A 20,485-nucleotide genomic window follows, 5' to 3' on the forward strand; every position below is an offset into this window, starting at 1 on the left:
GAGATGGATTGCTCTGCATGTTACTTCATCTGTCAAACATGGTAGAGGGAGTGTGATGGCTTGGGCCTATATGGCTGCATCTGGATCTGGCTAAATGGTCTTCATTGATGATGTAACCAGTGATGGCAGCAACAGAATGCCAGCTGGAGAGTACAGAAACACATTGTCCACCAACACTCAGAGAAGTACCACTAAACTCATTGGATGGAAGTTTATCATGCAGCAAAACAATGACACAAAATGTACAGTAAACTTCACCAAGTAGCACATCAGAAATAAAAGGTGGAAGTGTTTGATGTTGCCCAGTCAGTCGTGAGATTTAGACCCCGTTGACCAAGCTTTTCCCTTGCTCGAAAGGAAACTGAAGACTGAAACCCCAGCAAACACACAGCCACTGCAAGGTACAAATTTGGCGGATCATCGCAAAGGACGACCACATGAACCTAGTGATGTCACAGACTCCATGCAGTCATCAAATGTAATCGGTATGCGACAAAATATAGACCTTGATAGTCATTAAATTGGTCAGAACTTACCTTGTCCTAATAGTTATGCTGACTTGAAAAAGGGGGACTCACTGTTGACTCTGTTGACTCACTGAACGGCATTGTTGCAATATAGTTCAATGTCTGTTCAAAAAATGAAGTGCAAAATGCAGACTGTCCTTGTTTGATTTGAAATGCAAGTTTGATTTGTAAATAAGAAAAACCTCAACGGTCCCAATACATTTGCATTTAACTGTATCTGAAAATAATTAAAAACAAGTTGATGTAGGCGGTCAGTATAGTGGGTAATATTGCTACTGTTTTGGATCTCAGCACAGCCATGGCATCACCAATCCGTGGCTGCCAACTCTGTGAGGTCAGCATTGTAACCATGTGACATCACATAGTTGACTTTACCGTTTATATCCTCAGGTATATTTGAATGACAGGCCATGACCTTTGAAAACATCCCCATGTGGTGAACATACATATGTAGATGAATGCATATATGGATCAAATGGTCACAACCAGACCTCGGTCAAATACATATTTGTTTTGGATTCAAACACTTTTCTGTGCTCTAGTGATCTCGCCTGGTGTAAGCGAGCCTGCCAAATTATGAGCAGAAGGCAGGGTTTGCACTTTTTGAGAGTATTTCATTGGTTCAAAAAGTATTTGATATGAAGTGATAATAGATTGCTTATAAAAATGTTTTACATGTGTGTGTGTGTGCGTGCGTGCGTGCGTGCGTGCGTGCGCGTGCGTGCGTGCGTGCGTGCGTGTGTGTGTGTGTTTAGCAGTTTTTCATGCTAAAATTAAGTTGTAAATGTTGGCTGGAGAGAGTAAAAGACTTTAAATTGCTTTGATACTGCATCTCGGGACTGCAGAAGCATGCTGTCCAACAGCTGGGTCATTGACTGAGGCACATCGTCTGTTCATTTCCCAAGTTCAGGAGCGGTAGGAATGAGAAGCACAATGTTTGTTTTGTTGCAGATTTTATTATAATAAAAAAGTAACATAATTGTTGTAGAACAGGAATGCTTGCAATGAAAAAATAGGTAATAAATACAAGATATAACAAGAATTGAAAATAAAATCCTATAAAGAAATAGGAATAAGGAACATCCTTTACAATTTCTATGGTTATCATACAGCAGAAGAAAATAAGTAGCATATGAGTACTCATTTAATCAGAATCCTAAAAGTATCCAGAAAGTAACTCTTTTTAAGCTTGTCTATTGTGATTTGTATAGTTTTGCCTGAGACACTTCTTAATTTTCAGTCACACTGGAGATGCTGTGATTGGCTGAAAGAGGATCTTTGTCCACAAACACGCCCATTTTCGCCAGCATCTCCCTGGGGACCGTCCTCGCGTTGCGGGACACGTACGCCTTCTCCAGGTGGAAGTTCATCGGCGACCCTACGTAGTCCTGGCAAGCGGGACCCCCCAAACTCGGAGCGCATGTCACCTCGATCTTATAATACAGCTGCCCGTGGTTCAGATTGCAGAGGTCCGCATAGACCCCTGCTTTCAGCTTAACTGAGCATTCACCCAGGTGGTCGTCGTCCCACTTATTGTCCTCGTCCCACACCTCGAATTTGACGTTGTCGTCCATCGACAGAACCACTGACCCCAGGTCGAAGAGCTGGTTCCAGTCGGGGTTGTTGTTGTTGTAGATCACTCTGGTGCGGCCGGCCTGCGTTTTGAGGTGAAACAGCTTCACGTACCCGTCCGTGCCCGTGTTGTAGTCCCCCCACAGGCCCGTGCCCTTCTGCACGGTGACCTTCACCCGGGCCAGCCCTTTCTGAGAGGGACAGCAGTCCGGGGTCACTCCGGGGTTGTTATGGCAACTGCAGATACACGAGTCCTGGGGGTGTGTCTTAATGCCGGCCTGGCAGGGGGCGGAGCAGTTCTTCCAGAGGGAATTCTCCAGGATGTAGTGGCTGATGGCTTTACGCAGGTGCTGCCTGGCAGGGTTGGAGGTGGGGAGCAGTTCGTGGAGAGCATCCAGGGAGTAGGACACCAGGTCTGGGCTCAGCGTCAGGGAGGACAACCACTCCTTGTAGGCCCCTGCATCTTTATTGGCCGAAAACAGTAGCTCGGGCTCTGTGGTGTGGCCCCCTCGAATCTCAGTCAACCTGAAAAGAAAAAAGGCAGAAACAGACTGGTTTAAACATGAGGCAGACATGACATCATGTTGGTACAGGGCTCCCATGCTCTGGGAGGCCCTGCTATACTGCCACTTTCACGCACCACTGCAATGACACATCCCTCCGACACATCCCAGTGACACGCCCCAAGTGACACGCCCCAATGACAACCCCTAATGACATGCCCCCAATGACACGCCCCAATGATAACCCAAATTGACACACCCATGGTGACAGACCCCCAGTGACACACCGTAGTGGCACACCCCATTGACACGTTCCCAGTGATACGCCCCCAGTGGCTGACCTGTCGTTGAAGTTGCTGGAGAAGCCGGCCTTGTTCTCCAGCTTGTCCGCGGCACTTTTGCAGTGCTTGACCTCTGTGCTCAGTTTGTTGTCCCCCACGCTGGCTGCGGCCTCCACGTCCAGGCAGGTCTTCACCTCCTCCGAGCTCAGGCCCTGCAGTGCGGCCTGGCACTGCCTGATGCTGGTGACCGAGTGAACGCTGCCTCCCAGCTCCACCTGCAGGGGGCGCCACCAGCACAGCTCCTCATCAGCACAGCTACTGCGCAACTTGGCACAACTATCACACGGCTTGATTGGAGCTGGCAGGTTTTAATCAGTGTCATGCTGCGGGCCAGTGCTTGTGCTACCTTGAATCATGGCCCCCAGTTGCAGCCCCACCATCCTCAGAAGGACCAATTCAACATTGGTGTATTAGCAAAGCACACCCAAAGAAAAGTTGGGCAGACTTATCTCATATCAGACTATTAACCTGGTAAGGGTGATAGTACCACAGTAAGGTTTAAGAACCTGACTAATGTTATGAGTGTGGCTAATTTCAAGTCAAGACTTGATGAACATGTTGAGCATGTTCCAGTGATGCATGTAAAAAGGCTGACACAGGTTTACAGAAGAGGCAGTTTCCCTCTCTTTTTGACTGTCTTCCCCTGTTTTACAGCTGCGTTCCTACCTTGGTGATATAGTGAGTGCCAAAGTTGTCGATTAATTTGTAGTAGCGCTGTTTGTTTTCCTGGGTGTATGCCTTCGGGAGGAGTTTCACAGCTCGTCGAAATTCGGGGTGTAGTCGGGGATTGCTGGACACCCTATAGCTACAGAGAAATAGGGGAGGAAAGGAGGGGGTTTTTGCATGAAATGATGATGCAGACGAAAGCAATGCCACTGCATTTGAATAATATCACCCTTGTGCAACAACGAAATGAAAAATGGCAAATTTAATTATCATTTCATTTTTGTCATGGAAAATGCAGCTACAATAAGAAACTGCTATTTCAAATGTAGTTTTTCATATTAATTTAAATTATGACATGGAGGGTGAGAAATTTTATATGAAATGGATTTTACGTTTAAATTTTTAAGTTGTCTGATAAAGTGCATACATTAACTTGGAAATGAAAAGGCATTTAGGTTTTTCACGTGAATTATGCTATGTTTTTTGCGCACATTCAATGAAAATAAAATGTAATTACCGATTAGCATTTTCCTTATAATTTTGGCACAAATGTGCTTCCATAGGCAGGTGGTTGAAGAACTTTAAATCATCAACATAAGTGTTTAAATGGGGGATATTGGTCTGTATTCATAAAGCATCACAGAGTAGGAGTGCTGACCCAGGATCAGCTCTGCATTCTAGCTCATAAAGGCCAAAGTTGGGAGATGGACAGGCAAAATCAGATCCCAGATCAGTGCTCTTACCCTAAGAAGCTTTATGAATATGGACTCTGACTGAGAAGCTTTATGAATATGAGCTCTTACCATGAGAAGCTTTATGAATATGGGCTCTGACTGAGAAGCTTTGTGAATATGAGCTCTGACTGAGAAGATTTATGAATATGGGCTCTGACTGAGAAGCTTTGTGAATATGGGCTCTGACTGAGAAGCTTTGTGAATATGAGCTCTGACTGAGAAGATTTATGAATATGGGCTCTGACTGAGAAGCTTTGTGAATATGGGCTCTGACTGAGAAGCTTTGTGAATATGGGCTCTGACTGAGAAGCTTTGTGAATATGGGCTCTGACTGAGAAGCTTTGTGAATATGAGCTCTGACTGAGAAGATTTATGAATATGGGCTCTGACTGAGAAGCTTTGTGAATATGGGCTCTGACTGAGAAGCTTTGTGAATATGGGCTCTGACTGAGAAGTTTTGTGAATATGGGCTCTGACTGAGAAGATTTATGAATATGGGCTCTGACTGAGAAGATTTATGAATATGGGCTCTGACTGAGAAGCTTTGTGAATATGGGCTCTGATGTTTGGTAAAATGACCTTACCTGTAATAGAGGCAGGACACTTGGTGGCTGGTAAAACTGAACTTGTCCTTCTTAGTTTTCTCCATGGAGAACTCGGCCAATTTGGAATGGCTTCCTGCCATCATTAATGATCCTTGAACTTTCTTGACCGAGACGTCTAAATTGGACTTCCAGTTGTTCTCCACGCTGTTTGAGCTGGCGCTGACCAGGGCCTCGCTGGACTGGTACAGCGAGCTGGCCACTTTCACACTGCAGTGGTGGTTCGGCCTCCAGTCCACCACAGACAGCGGCAGCTTCTGCAATTTCCCCTCGAGGTACGGGTTCCTGCAGATCGTGCACGTTTTGTCTTTGCGTTTCCAGTCGCTCAGGTCGATGACATATGCACCTTTACGCTTCATTTTGGTGATGTCAAACCCTTCCCCGGCCAGATTGGTTCCGGGGGCTAGCTCCGCCTCTTTGCACTCGCTGGCTGAGCCGGTGCTGCAGGATTGGCTGGTCGGAGGGGAAAGGGACAGCAGGAGACCCACCCAGAATGCAGGGGTGATGGAGTGCATGGCCGCAGCCGAGGAGCTTGAGGGAGGAGGGCGGTTTGTGTGGAAAATTGTGAGGATTGTAGCTTTTTCTTCTTCTGCAAGTGAAGTAAGAACAACAGTTCCCGTTAACACCAAAAATATCAACACATTTCTCTCAAGACCTGCACTGGTTTTGTTGCCAAATCAGTGAATAAAGAAAAAAAGTGCAAGAAACAATTATGCGTTTTTAAACACCTTATTATAAAGTACATTGATCCTCCATGATATCGCTGATGCAGTAATGCTGCACTTCCACTGATCTCTGACAGGGCAGTCTGCCTTGAACTCTGAATCCAGTCTATGTGTTGTTCTACTTAAGTTTTATTTATTTATTTATTTATTTATTTATTTATTTAATTAATTTTTTTTGAGGGGGGGGGGAGTTTTTTGCTTAAAGTTTAGGGAAGTCAACTACAAACTTTCGTTGGTCTATACGTGTGGATATGTTAAATGTTGATTTATGCAAACCACAACTACAAAATGAGATGCTGTTTAAAACTATTACACAAATAACCCATTCCAAAAATTGTTCAGCTTAAAATTGACGTATTTTGGCTTCACTTTCAAACAATTGATGTGAATTGTAAATGTATACATATCCATATACACTCTACATATAAAAAGATATGGATATCTATGTATTAACAATTCCCACATATAATATGCACAGTAATATGTATTGTCAAAATGATCAAACATTTCACACATTACAATCATTACATGTCTTTGGTTGTCTCATGTTCAATATCTTGAAATTTAACAAGTGAATCTAGACATGTTTCCATAAATCTTTAATGAACTCCAGACAGCTTTTTAAAGAATTTGGATACAAAAGCTAACCAAACGCAAAACAAAACCTGTCACACGGTGACCTGCAGTCGGTCGAAACTCTGTGACATCAGGCCGTCTCACAGTGACGTTATAAGCGTTATAAGTACAAAAAATGCGAATTACATCGCGACAATGGAGGTCTGCTGTTTTAGGAAACCAGGTACACACATATAAGACAGATGACTTCCACAGTTACCTTCGCTAGGTTGTGCACCTGTGATAAGTACGTACACTAGCACTAATTGTGAAAATATGGCACAGATTCAATTTAATTGAATTTTAAGAAATAGCACTTCTTTTGACATAAAGAGGATGTGACACATTACACATGATGACACTGGCATTCGGTCCGCCGAAGAAGCGGATTGGTCTCGGCCACGCCGGGTGGTGGAGAGAGCACACGCACCTGGGTTGCATTAACTAATCAGCTCAGATGCTTAAAGGTGTGTTGATTTTGACGGTTCGGGGCCGAGACCGGGAGCTCACCCCGAGAGTGCGTTTTGATTGTCGTTTCATTTTGATTTTCGTTTCATTTTGTTGGTCTGAGCACACAAGACAGAAAGTGAACCGCTGCTGAAATGTATCAATAGGAGGAGCTGGCCCGCTGGAGAACGGGCTTGCTACGAACTGAATTAGTTGACGCTCTGTTTTACGTTCTTTTGTATTTGTTATTTAAATTTGAGTCAGGGGGAAGGTGTCCGTTTATTAATTTCATGTTTGTGTAGTTGCGCTCTCTCTCTCCACGCGGCAACCAACGCTGTTTCCCGGAATTGGCGCATCTCACATTTGAGATGATGGAGTGGTAAGCTCAAACTGAATTTGTGTGAGTGTGGGTGTACGTGTCCGATAGTTTGCCCAGTGATTGGGGTCCGGTTTGGTTTTGTTTGCAAGCCCCAGAGAACGTGGCGTGTCCATTTTCCAGACAAGAAATTTGCCGTTTTAAAGAATTAACCCCTTGCCGTCCCCAAATGCATGCTTCCCGTGGTTCTTCACGTTCATCGACATCATTGGACTGTGAACTACATTTCCCAAAAACACTTGCAAACACATATAGCCGAGCCCCTGAACGCTCAGAGCTGCAGAGCCGTCTATTCGTAGGAACGCCAATGTCACCACATCCTCTTCCTTTCTAACGACTCATCGACACTTTGTTTTGAGCCGAATGTGATCTGCCCTGAAACGTTACTCTGATTCAATTTTTTATTTATTTATTCTGGATTGTTTATATAAAAATTAGGTTGTTGCAAGTATGAAGTACTTACTGAACCTTACTTATATATTTCTTAATTATTACTGTTTGTTAAAATCTGTTACTGTGTCTCAGCCAGTGCCCTGGAGACTATCCAACAGTGAAAATGTGCCCTGTGATGGAACATTAACAGAAAATTTACCTTGGAGAACAAAAGTGAATCTCTACTGTACTGCTTTTTCTGATGGTGTACATAAGCCTAGCAGAATAGCGGTGTTGTCTACAGTGAGGTGTTCTCACACTTTTCAAATTCAGTATGTCTGCCATTTAATATGGCAGACTTTAGCTGTGCATTTGTATCATACAGATTTTTAGATCATGATACCTCCACCCTTCAATGCCACTGTAACATGTAGGCAAATAAATGTAATGTAAGCATTGACCACACAGAAAGAAACAAGCTATCAAGATGTCTTAATTTTAATTAACGACGTGCTTACCTTTATGGCGCCTCTGGAGTAGTCTGTGAGATGTTTGCCTGAACACATCTGTTTTGAGAATATTCTACGCTTCCGTTAATTGTGTGAAAATTGAGCTGTAGATGCAGTCAGAGTGGGGTTGGTGGCAGCGGTGGAGGTGGTGGTCAGGTGGTCTGCATCTGACGCAGATGAAAAGTTTTAAAGGGGAGGTGTGATGCGTAGCTCGACAGAATGTGGTTTCCGAGAACGAGGAGATGGGGTTTGGGGGTGGTCCGGTAAAGCAACACACACATCGGTTGTTCTGAGGTTTTTATTCCTGTTAAACTGACACACACATTCAGCACATTGTGTCCCTCCCTCTTCAGTGATGAGCATTTGTATAGCTGACCCTGGAGCACTCTACTGGAAACTAGGGTCTCCGAGTTGACCAACACATGAGATTCAAAGAGTCGAGAAAAGCAAAGGAAAAACTGACATAAGTGATTAGAACAACTAAGGTATAAATTTGATATGTTTATACTACACAAACACACATGCATATGTTTATGTATGCGTGTGTGTGTTTGTGTGTCATACAAGTAGTCTCTTGAAAAAAGTCATTTTGAATGACATCTTTATGAAATTAAAATTTGTGATGTGAAAATGAGTATGATGAAATAATATTTATTAATAAAGAACTGAGTGTCATTTATGAACTATTTCAAAATATATTGCCTTGTATATATCTCTGCATTTATTCATATGAATATATGTATCCTAAATTATATATCTATTTACTTTGGACAAAGATGGGATTCCATACTTAATTCAAGGCATAATGATTAGCAGAAATAATATATTTTGTGTCCTGTGTTCACTGCTATGAATGATAATGATTGGCCTGCCATTAGTTGGACTTCATGTTAGTGTTAATCAGCATTTGCCCATCGTCATGAATTGAAGGATGGGGGATGCTGATGGTTTGGTGGGTGTACCGTCATTTATTTATTGTGTAGTTTCTCCAGATGAAAACTCGGCTTGTCATGATCGAGCTGAGGCTTTTTTTTAACCTGTTATACATCCAGCTGACGTTCTGCATGTGATTCTAGATGGACTGCAGTCCTCTATGTGATCATAGATAAGAGCATCTCTGTGCTCATACCTTAGCTGAAATACCTTATTCTTATTTTATTTAAAACTCGAATGCTAGGCTTGTCAGCAAAACGAATAAGAGATCTCACACGTAACACCCATCCTGCCCTCATTACACTGGCGTAGAGTTTCTTTTAGACTTTTAATTGGTCTTGGTCTAGGTCTAGACCCAGGGTACATTACTGATCTCTTAAAATGACACCTTCCCTCTCAGATCCTGAACAAAAGATCTCCTCAGCACTTTCTGCACTATGGAATAAAATATTATTATTATTATTATTAATAACACCAAGTGAACAGGGAGGCCTCCATCACATCGGCAATATCTCTTGTTGTGAATTCTTTTGGTCCTTCTTCTACCCAGTTTGGAAAACCTAACTGCATAGCACAGGCTAGTGTGTTCACTGCTCCAAAGCGTGCATGTCAGATTCTTATCATGCTTTGGATAAAATCGTCTAACACATAAATGTAATGTTATCACACCGCAGTTTACAAGTGGGCTATAAGCCATTACCAAGCCTGCAGATCATGAGAAACCTTATGAAAGTGTTTCAGACACGTGAAATATGGCTGTGAGCGTGTCATGCATCAGCGTGAGAGAATAATTTTATGTGAATTAGGTGTGATGTGGGTGGTTTGCTCTAACAGTCAGCTAAGGCTGTCACTAAGGCTGTGTGCTGTGGCTCTAAAGCACCAGTCTGTGAGGTCCCTCTAAAGCACCAGTCTGTGAGGTCCCTCTAAAGCACCCGTCTGTGAGGTCCCTCTAAAGCACCCGTCTGTGAGGTGCCTCTAAAGCACCCGTCTGTGAGGTGCCTCTAAAGCACCCGTCTGTGAGGTGCCTCTAAAGCACCAGTCTGTGAGGTGCCTCTAAAGCACCAGTCTGTGAGGTCCCTCTAAAGCACCAGTCTGTGAGGTCCCTCTAAAGCAGTGGTGTCAAACTCGTTGCCATGGAGGGCCGTGTGTATGCAGGTTTTCATTCCAGCCTCAGATCTTGATTATATAATTAGTTAAATTATTTGCTGAATTAGGGATGCAGGTTTGTGCACAATGGTGACCCGACGTCTATGGTGACCCGCATTGTCTAAATAAAAATTTTCTTATATTCTGTGCTTCAATGCAGTTAAACGCATATGGCTGAATGAGTAATTGGACTCAATTAAGGCAGCATTAATTGGTTGGAATGAAAACCTGCATACACACGGCCCTCCATGGCAACGAGTTTGACACCACTGCTCTAAAGCACCCGTCTGTGAGGCCCCTCTAAAGCACCCATCTGTGAGGTCCCTCTAAAGCACCAGTCTGTGAGGTCCCTCTAAAGCACCAGTCTGTGAGGCCCCTCTAAAGCACCAGTCTGTGAGGTCCCTCTAAAGCACCAGTCTGTGAGGTCCCTCTAAAGCACCCGTCTGTGAGGTCCCTCTAAAGCACCCATCTGTGAGGTCCCTCTAAAGCACCAGTCTGTGAGGTCCCTCTAAAGCACAAGTCTGTGAGGCCCCTCTAAAGCACCCGTCTGTGAGGTCCCTCTAAAGCACCAGTCTGTGAGGTCCCTCTAAAGCACCCGTCTGTGAGGTCCCTCTAAAGCACCAGTCTGTGAGGTCCCTCTAAAGCACCCATCTGTGAGGTCCCTCTAAAGCACCAGTCTGTGAGGTCCCTCTAAAGCACCAGTCTGTGAGGCCCCTCTAAAGCACCAGTCTGTGAGGCCCCTCAAGAGCGGTGGTTCCTGGGGACCCCCTGCGTTTGCTGGTTTTTGTTAGAATCAGTCACAATCTCAGAATTTTAACAAGTTGTTCCCTTTTTCTTAAGTATGAGCTTTTCAAGTTTAGAGGAGTTATTTATCCTCTTAAGCCATGTTATGTCAGAAGTAGCAATCCATGCCATGTAGAATAGAAATTCTATGTTTACATTGTGCTTATTGTGCTATATTGTAAACAATACATTAAAAGGTAATGCATTTTTTTAAGTAATCAATGTAGGTGAATCAATAGGCTACTAATTACCTTGGTCAACATATTTCAGTTTGTTCATAATATTTTCCTTAAACTTATTCACACAATGTAGGTTTAGCTCGTTATCATTTGCTTTGTTTTTGAATTCATATCTGGCAAATTGTCAGTTTTAGTGGCCATGTAACCACACTTTCACCAGTTAGGAGACTCTTGAATTAAATACTTTTCCTTCCTCTTTTCATGTAATTGTTTGCAACATAGCATAATGAGCACCACATGAACATCAGAATTTTGTTCTTCGCAGAATGCTTAGCAATTTCTGACATGTCGCTGAAGAGGTTAAATAATCCCTCTCGATGTGAAGAGCGCCTAATTGCAGGGTGTAGATCACATGTTCTCAGGAGCCCACGTTTAGTTCCTGCGTGGTTTACCACCTGTTCATTTTCCAGTACACTTACAGATGCATGACAAGCGCATTATTATTATCAGAAAATCGTTGTCTGCTGCACATAAGGAAACGCAGGAGATCGAATCGTGTGTCACAGGGAACTAAATACTGATCCAGGCTTCGCAGTCACTGCGCTTAAAGCAGAACTGTGCCATTTGCATTAGTAATGACATTTCTCAACATAGACCCTATCCACTAAAGTCTTAGCATAGCGCCTGAGGATAACCAAAACCTTTAAGCCAAATTTTGTTCTTTACCCCAATAACAGCATTCGATAGCCATGAACCCCTGATGAAACCATGCTTAAGGGAAGTATATGGAGGGGACCTGGAGATAATTACCGTTGAACATTATTGCTCTGATTGATTTGATTATTGCTGGTTTTGTCGTTGATCTTACAATATATTCATGCACAGAAATAAGCAAAGAGAAGAAAAATCAAGGGAACCTATTTTTTGCTTGCCCTGTCAAGGGCTCCCTCTAGCGGAAAAAACAAATCATGGCGGCACTCAGTCCCCTTAATTTTATCATTTAATTCAATTTACAAAAATAGACACTATTATACTTTTTTAAATAACATTTTAATTTTAAATAACTCTCCTAAGGATTGGGCCTAAATGTATACAGTCCCAAAGCCTCTTGTACTCTTCTATTTCCATACAGTTTTTCTGAACGGTCCTTACAGTCTCATTGATAACTGGCCTGCTCTGTTTCCGTTGGGTTCTGCTCTTAATGATGTTAGTTTTGCAACATTTCCACAACCACCTGTCTTCTCTCTGATCTTTACCTCTTTTACACACTTTGTCCAACAGCCTTGTCCTTTTCTGTCCCTGATACACACTGTGTCCAACAGCCATGTCCTGCTCTGACCCTGATACACACTGTGTCCAGCAGCCTTGTCCTGCTCTGACCCTGATACACACTGTGTCCAGCAGCCTTGTCCTGCTCTGACCCTGATACACACTGTGTCCAGTAGCCTTGTTCTATCCCACTAATACAATCCCATTGGCCCTCTCTCCAGGGACAGTCTGGATTTAACATGAACAGACTTTATTTCAGCTTCAGTTACTCATTAGTTTAAACTAATTGAGACTTAGACTTAATTAGGTTTTAATTAAGCCCTACCCTGTCATTCCCTCGGTTTCCTGTTGTTATGCAGCATGTACAGTATCTCTCTAGTTTTTTTCAAAGTTGACTGAAGGTTTTCTGGGATTAATGGTTTTCAAAATTCCTCCCCAGGAAATGCACGTCATTTTATGCTTTTGGTAGTACAGTCAAACATGCCACTGCAAACATATTCAGGTTTTCTGATTGGTTGGTTGATTGAATCAGGTTTTCAAACTCAGTCCTTGGATCCCCCGGCCTACTGGGTTTTATTACAACCAATCTCTTGATGAATTTGGATTGTCAAAAACAAACCTATTAACTCAATGTAGTTTTGGCTTGATGGCATTTGCTTTTGAACACTTTGTTTTCCACAAGTGGTTTAGTTGCAATGATCAGTTGAGTGATGATTTCAGCAATTAGAACACATTGATTCTACCTGTCAATCTGTAACTTATCTAAACAGCTCATGACAAATCAAGGAGATAGACAGTCTGATGGGTAACACAGGCTTGGATGCCGGCCCAGTTATACACATATGATTAACTTCAAAAGGCATATAAAAAGAAACCAGCTTACCGAATGGTCATCCTTTGTAGCTCACACCAGAACAAGTATGATGTCATAAAGGTAACTCTGTGAGATCATAATGAATAAAAACAGAATAGCTTGTATATATCTGGTAACTGATAATATGTTTGATTAGACCTGAAAGGAGTGGACATCAATGAATTTCCTTCATAGTATTTTCTTTTTCAGGGTAAGTGTTTTGTTCTACGTCCTTGGCCTTTGAGCAAGTTAAGGGTTTTGTCTTTCAGTGATACAGCATAAACAACTTTTACATACTGATGAGCATGTACCTACAAAGCAAACAAAATGAAAATCAATTTAAAAGAACGGTCTCAAATTCTGATCATTTTAAGGGTGAAGGGTCCGAGAAGGTGGTGAAGGGTTCGAATAACGATGCACCAAACATAACCGGGAGTGGGCAGATGGAGGAGGAGCAACAGAAGGTGGAGAGGTTGCTGAAGGTGAAACGAAAAGAGATTCTGAGGAAGAGGAAGGAGCTGGCCGAGGCCTGGGAAATGCAGAGAGAGCTGTGGGCGCGGGAGGAAGAGCAGACCGAGCAGCAGAGGAGGAGAGAGAGGGAGGAGAGGGTGGAGGAGAGGAGGGCCCTGGCCAAGGCATGGGAGACGCAGAGGGAGCTGTGGGCGGAGGAGGAGGAGACCCTGAAGGGGCGGATGAGGGCAGAGAGGGAGGAGGCGGAGGGGAGAAGGACCGAGCATGAGACGGCGATGCAGCAGCACAAAGAGCGTCTGAGCCAGCTGAGGGAGGAGAGGGAAGGGATGGAGAGAGAGATGGAAGAGATGAAGGAGGCGCTGCGGGTGGAGAGAGAGAAACAGGTGGAGGGGCTCGAGAGAGAGAGAGCGAAGGCTTAGCACCGGAGGAGGGAACTGAAGAGCTATGTGAGGAGGATCTGGATAGAGGGGAGAAACCTGATAGGCCTCTTTACCGTGCGACTGTCTAAAAGTCACAGACAAGTCGGTTAAATAAACTAGGCCATTTTTATATGCATGGTATCTTTTTGTTTTAGCTTTAATTTTCTTTCAGTTTGGAAATAAAAAGGAGCAGACCACCAAAACCATGTAGTTTTTAAGAAATTAAAAATAATTCTCCAGAATAATTTTCTACTGTAATGCATTCACATTATATTTCCATAATTAGGAGTACCAACCCTCTATGGTACCGCGTTACCTCTAGATAACATACCCATTTTTGGACTTCTACACTCACACAATACATCCTTATTTATGATGCAATACTTTTAAAAAGAGGGAGGGCCCCAAGGAAACTAATAGCAGTGTTTTAATTTGTCTCATAACTCTCTAGAGGCCAAGTTGAATCCCTTTTTTGCGGCCTTCGTCACATGGCTCAGCTCCATCATCTCTCTCCACAAAATTGGTCTGAGAATGTCTTTTTCTGTCATTTTACAATCTGGAAAAAATTGGATTCACAATAATAGGAGAGTAAAGTTTAATTTTTATTTGTTTAATGTACTTTGTTTGATAATTAAGTAATTGAAAATTGTTAAAATGCAAATGTTGCCTTGACGTAACACCATACCATTATGAATTCCCACCATGACATTTTTTGGTATTGTGTATTTAGGTTTAAATACTGTACAAAAGCATAACAGTCATCATAATGTTTTTTTATCGCTACAGATTAACCTAGATAAATTTGATAAAATTTGGCAAAGATGGCAGCAACACAACAAATGGTGGCAACATATGTCAGGAAAGACACACACCAGGAAACTGAAAACAAGCATTTAAATGTAACACAAATGATCAAACACTGAAATATGACTCCATCTTGTTTTGAAGAGGGTTATGATAGTTTGGTTTGATAGATTGTTGATGTAAAGTTTGCTGAAATATGCTTGCACTCTTTAACATATTCATTCCTATAGGCTGTTCCACAATGGTACAATGTTGTCTGAGGGTAACGTTCAGAGAAACAAACTTATGAAAAGAGTTCATTTTTAATGTTTTTATATTTCAAATGGCATGAATTTTAAACTGGTGAGGGGATTGAATATTTTCCATTAGTATAGTAATAAATTTTATTCAAATTTTAAACAGTAACTCTCTTTTCATTCCTTACCATTATGGTACTGTGTTGCTTTACGTGTACCCCAAAAAAAATTATTTCTTGAAAATTTCTTTAAATTATGTTTACTTGGTCTATTTTATGACAAGAAAACAGTGCAAACATTTTTTTATCAACTGGCATCATAATGCGTACCATAGAGGGTTAAAAATATGTAATTAAAGCTTGGATATAAATTTAAGGGGCATCAGGTGTAATATAAGTGTAGGCACTGGACAAACAAAAATTTGAAGGGCTTACTTTCATTTCTGTTGAATGTGGAACAATATGCTCATTTATTTCCTCTTGTAGAACAGTGCTGTCTTGGCTGGTTCACCAAATATCTCCAGGAAGAGGTGATGGTGAGTTATTCACCAGCTTTAGTCTCCACCAGGGGGCAGTGCAAGCACATTTGTTCTTAGTCTGATATAGGCATGGCTCCTCTGTGCCTTGTGTGAACTGCACTGACCCACCCCAGTGCCACACTACCACCCCAGCGGGCTGACCTGATGCTCTTAACAGTGAAGCGTGGGGACTGTACAAAAGACAATACAACTATGCAGGCAGGCAAACAGCTGTAGACAGAAAGCACTCATAATGAGCACATTTTATAAATGCTCCAGGGAGTGCACAGAAGCTGGAGCATTTATAAAGCAGAATATTTCTGTGCTGTGGAACTACCATGAGCGCAGAGGTCAATTCTGCAAATTTAGCTCCTGTTCAGTCCCCTGCCTGCAAAACGTTTTCATCAACAGCCAAAGAAATGCAGATTTTTACTAAAAGTAAAGCCACTGCCGTGGTAATATTGCTCTTCTGTAATGCCAGTCAGTGCACGCAGCTTCCGCTGGCCAGTGTGGAGGCAAGCCAGCGAAGCTGCTGATTATGGACTTCACTTCAGCATCTGCAGGCATAGGTCTGAGAAGGAGAGAGCAGTGGCTGGTCTGAGAAGGAGAGAGCAGTGGCAGGTGTACCATTGTAAACTACTGATCTTTACCCCTGTTCGTAGTGGAAGGTCAGGTTCTGCGTCCCCTTAACCAAGATTTCATTGGGGTAAAAGGCCCTTCCAGTCTCTACTCGAGCAATGATGTCTTACCACATTAAAGATTTTATATAATATACAGACACATTTTTACACAGTATTTATGCATGCATGTGCCAGAGCTCCGCTACATGCTTTTTTTATTATACTGAAATTCAAGCTTTGATTAAACGGCAAAAGAAGATAAATTTCTGAACATGGCATCGGTTGCACTTCCAAACTGTAGTTAAAGTGTGACTAATGCTTTTTATGCACCGTATTCACAAAGGTCAAAAGCAGAGGCTCATCTATCAAAACTTTAAACACTCTCTAAACTAAACATGTTCTCAGAAAGATTGGCAAAACTTCTTTATCGAGTCACGTAACTTTGGATTGACGGAGAGGGAAATTGGGCTGGGAACGTGGTCCAAATCAAAGTAGGTCTACAGTTGTTTTCACCCTTTGAAGAGTAGGAATTTTGGAATGTTTTTTTTTTTCTTTCAAAATCAGTCAAAGTCAGTGTTCTAGAACTCCATTGCTTTCAGTCACCAGTAGTGATTGTTGCATCAGAATTAGAACATTCAGTTAAGAACATTCTAATCACATGTTTGTGATCTTACACCTTAAAGGGGTCATTCAGGGGGGAAATGACGGGACAACATTCTGTTGTAGGGCAGTTCACAGAAGTCCGCCTCTTCTCAGATCCCAAAGGAAAACAGACTGTTTACTGTGCTGACAGGGTCAGGTCTGATAAAGAGACAGCGCTCAGTTGCAAAACATCCGATTGGATCAGCATTATGCAAAGCGTAGGTTCTCCATAATACAGCGCAACCATGTTTTGCATTGTCGGAAAGCCAACGTCAGGGGGAACAAGTTGGTGTCTCAGCTACAGAGGTTAACCCGGTGTGATCTGCTTACAGAGATGGTGCGAGCAGGATCCATTGATGTGCTGTTTTGTCATGATTGTGCCTTTATTTGATGACTTGGGGTTTTTCCTTGATTATAAGGAGAGAAGTGCGATGGTATGTGGAGACTCGTCAACATGGTCTCCTGCACATATGCATATGTGTATAGCCAATTCCACACACTTTGTGTATTGTCATAATTGTTCAGTGTGTTCAGTAATTAACCGCATTCTTTTTATCGAGACGTTCCTCTTTGACTCTTAACACTGCACACCTAGCAGTTTAAGGTCCTAACATACACATGGAACTCATGATATCTGCACCCCATAGTCACTCGCCTACACATTAGTGTCGTAGCAAGATACACAATTGTATTTATGCAGGCTACACTAGCCAAACACATGTCCACATCCACCAAGCTAGATAGCGATCCATATAGAGAAACACTACTGGTGGACAGTAGCCTCCTCTTCCGTCTATGCATACCTGTTAACACAGAGGAAAGGTTAAAACACAACGTTGGAGTCAGATAATCAAGATAACGTTAAACGAATCCCGTTCTGCTCAGATACTTCTACTGTTTGGTTTGCAGAGGGGTTTCTAACAGTTGGTGACCAATAACAGTCTACGCAGCCATTCCTTGTACTGGATTAATTTCTCGCAAAGCCACATCTGGCCAAAATAGCACAGCATGCTTGCTTTTGCATAAACACCCCCCCCCCCCCCCCTCCAGAAAAAGAGCTGGAAGGGCCATAATGCAATATATTGACGTATATGCAATATATTACAACTTTTCGGAAATTCTGAATTTACAAATACATTTCATAAAATTGTATTTAGTTTTAATATAAATACAATGTGATGCCATAAAGTGGCAATAATATATATTTACCCATATATTGTGAACTGCAATATATTTTATTTCAGAGCTAACTGCTATTAGTGTCAGTTGGTAAAATGTCAGCTTTTACCTTCTCTGTGAACATTATTATTTATTTTGTGATTACATTTTTATTTGCCTTGCAAAAGAACAGGTAAAGATTAATCACAAAATATTTTTATATATATCGCATTGTCACTTATGTCGTATTCATTTCCATCAGTGCTTATTTCTCTGTTCTCTCCATATTGCCCTTTGACTTAACAGAAAACTTTTGAAACTTTGCCTTCCTGCAGCAATGAAACTTCTGTGCTCGTCTGCAGGACTTTGCGTGACAGCAATTAAGCTCTTTCGGAGAGAAGGCTGAGAGAGACAGCGAGAGTAATTAACCTGCTCTCGGGTAAGGAGGGCGCAGCGTGTGCCCTCTCCCGATCTGTGGGAGGGGGAAACGCGCGTCTTCGAGCGTCCCCGGTGAGGGGGGCGCCAACGCTGTCGGCCTCGACGAGTGAGAGGACAGAGGCGGTTTGGAGATTTCACCCCAGCCATAGAAATCTGCAGGGAAATGAGGGCGTTGAACAAGCACAGGGTGTCAGACATACGAGGGCACCTGGGTACGGTATTGACTGTAAATATGCTATTTGATTGCTATTACATTGGGTCGTTCAGCAGAGGCTCTTCAGAATAGCACCCATAATGAGAACTGAGGAAGAGCGATATAGATGCAGTCATGATCTATATCGGCAACCAAAAGACGGTGTCATTATAGAAACCAATATAATCTTGCTGCGCACAAGAGCCAAGGTGAGGATGTGAAACTAAAGCATTATCAGGGAAAGAGTCCCAAACATCCTCGACAATGTCCACCAGTTCTTCAATACATTATCCAAAGAGAGAGAACTTAGAGTGAGGAAACGAAGATACAAGGCGCTATGAAGAGACGGCATTCAAAGATGGCTGGGCACTCTGCTCCGATGGTTGTAATTGTCCTGTTCAACCACTAGGGGAGCAAAAATCCGGAAAGACGGTGACCAGGATGTGCATCCCTGAACAGATGGGTGATCTGAGGTTGTGGTGCAGTGGCATTTGGAAAGGGAGCAGGCCAAGAAAAGAAAGTGTGAATAACTTTAATCCATCATTGCCGGTACCCGTTCAAATGGAACGCAAGCCCAGGCAGGGAGAAATGGGAGGCATTGCTCCAGATAGGACAATGCAGGCCAGAAATCAAGGTTGAGCCTAGGGTCGGAAGTAGGTAACCCGTCTGGAGATTACAGAGCAGTGATTCTCATGCTTTCCATGTGTAATCTTATCTACTCGAGTCTCAAACACTAACACATCGACCATGCCTACCGCCCAGACAGTTTAGGTCTGCTTATCAAAAGGACAATACAGGTTATAAGCATTAAAAACAACTCGTAGGCACTGATTGGCATAGTACTTGATTATAGAATAGTGGCCGGGTGTGGGTGATCAAGAACTATTCCACACAAGGAGACTTGATTAACAATACAATAGACTGTTCCTGGCTATGGGACGGGAGCATCAGACCCCCTGTCGATGGGCAGGCTGATTGATTGCGGGAAGCCAGGCACTAGTTTCCTTAAATGACATTATTTTGAAAACACATTTCTGCTCCCCATCTCAGAAAATAATCTAAGAAAAAAGATATTGAAATGCATTCAGTCTTAATAATGGGGGTCAAACTCTACTGAATTCAGAGTACATTATCATTTTAGACAACCGCCATTCCTGTAAATAAACACCATTTTTCATTAAGTTCTAGAGACCTTCTTTTTTTTCTTACACATGTCCGAAGTCCATTTATCTGGAAAATAACTTTTCCATGAACCGCCCCTTCTTAAAACACTGTCTAAAACAGCCAACATGCTATGACATGGAATTTAAATGTTGCGAATACATGTCAACACAAATACAAGTACACTTTACCTAGTGGGATTCCATCTGTGTGGAGTATGAATCATCTGTGTGGAGGGCTATGGAAAGTATGAATCATCTGTGCGGAGGTCTATGGAAAGTATGAATCATCTGTGCGGAGGTCTATGGAAAGTATGAATCATCTGTGCGGAGGTCTATGGAAAGTATGAATCATCTGTGTGGAGGTCTATGGAAAGTATGAATCATCTGTGCGGGGGTCTAGGGAAAGTATGAATCATCTGTGTGGAGGTCTGTGGAAAGTATGAATCATCTGTGCGGAGGTCTATGGAAAGTATGAATCATCTGTGTGGAGGTCTGTGTAAAGTGTGAATCATCTGTGCGATGCTCTATGAAAAGTATGAATCATCTGTGTGGATGTCTATGGAAAGTATGAATCATCTGTGTGGAGGTCTATGGAAAGTATGAATCATCTGTGTGGAGGTCTATGGAAAGTATGAATCATCTGTGTGGATGTCTATGGAAAGTATGAATCAT

General features: G+C 42.6%; 1 protein-coding gene across 1 annotated transcript; it reads right to left on the reverse strand.

Annotated features, from left to right (window-relative positions):
• Window positions 1-1,463: 1,463 nt before the first annotated feature.
• Window positions 1,464-8,161, reverse strand: LOC118217410 (perforin-1-like). Its single transcript, XM_035399379.1, has 5 exons — window positions 7,999-8,161; window positions 4,928-5,534; window positions 3,610-3,748; window positions 2,944-3,158; window positions 1,464-2,624 (listed from the first exon to the last, which is right to left on the reverse strand). Exons 2-5 carry the CDS (start codon window positions 5,458-5,460, stop codon window positions 1,757-1,759), a joined length of 1,755 nt encoding a protein of 584 aa, XP_035255270.1. The 5' UTR covers window positions 5,461-5,534; window positions 7,999-8,161; the 3' UTR covers window positions 1,464-1,756.
• Window positions 8,162-20,485: the final 12,324 nt, after the last annotated feature.

Source organism: Anguilla anguilla, chromosome 17 (assembly GCF_013347855.1).
Source record: "Anguilla anguilla isolate fAngAng1 chromosome 17, fAngAng1.pri, whole genome shotgun sequence".
Taxonomy (NCBI): domain Eukaryota; kingdom Metazoa; phylum Chordata; class Actinopteri; order Anguilliformes; family Anguillidae; genus Anguilla; species Anguilla anguilla.

Bases quoted from the DNA above. Each gene is read 5' to 3' on its own strand.
- LOC118217410 (XM_035399379.1), bottom strand. From the start codon at position 5,460: ATGCACTCCATCACCCCTGCATTCTGGGTGGGTCTCCTGCTGTCCCTT. The intron at 3,749-4,927 runs GTAAGGTCATTT...ATTTCTCTGTAG, and splicing joins GTGTCCTGCCTCTATTACAG to CTATAGGGTGTCCAGCAATC. The intron at 3,159-3,609 runs GTAGGAACGCAG...CGCCCCCTGCAG, and splicing joins GCACTCACTATATCACCAAG to GTGGAGCTGGGAGGCAGCGT.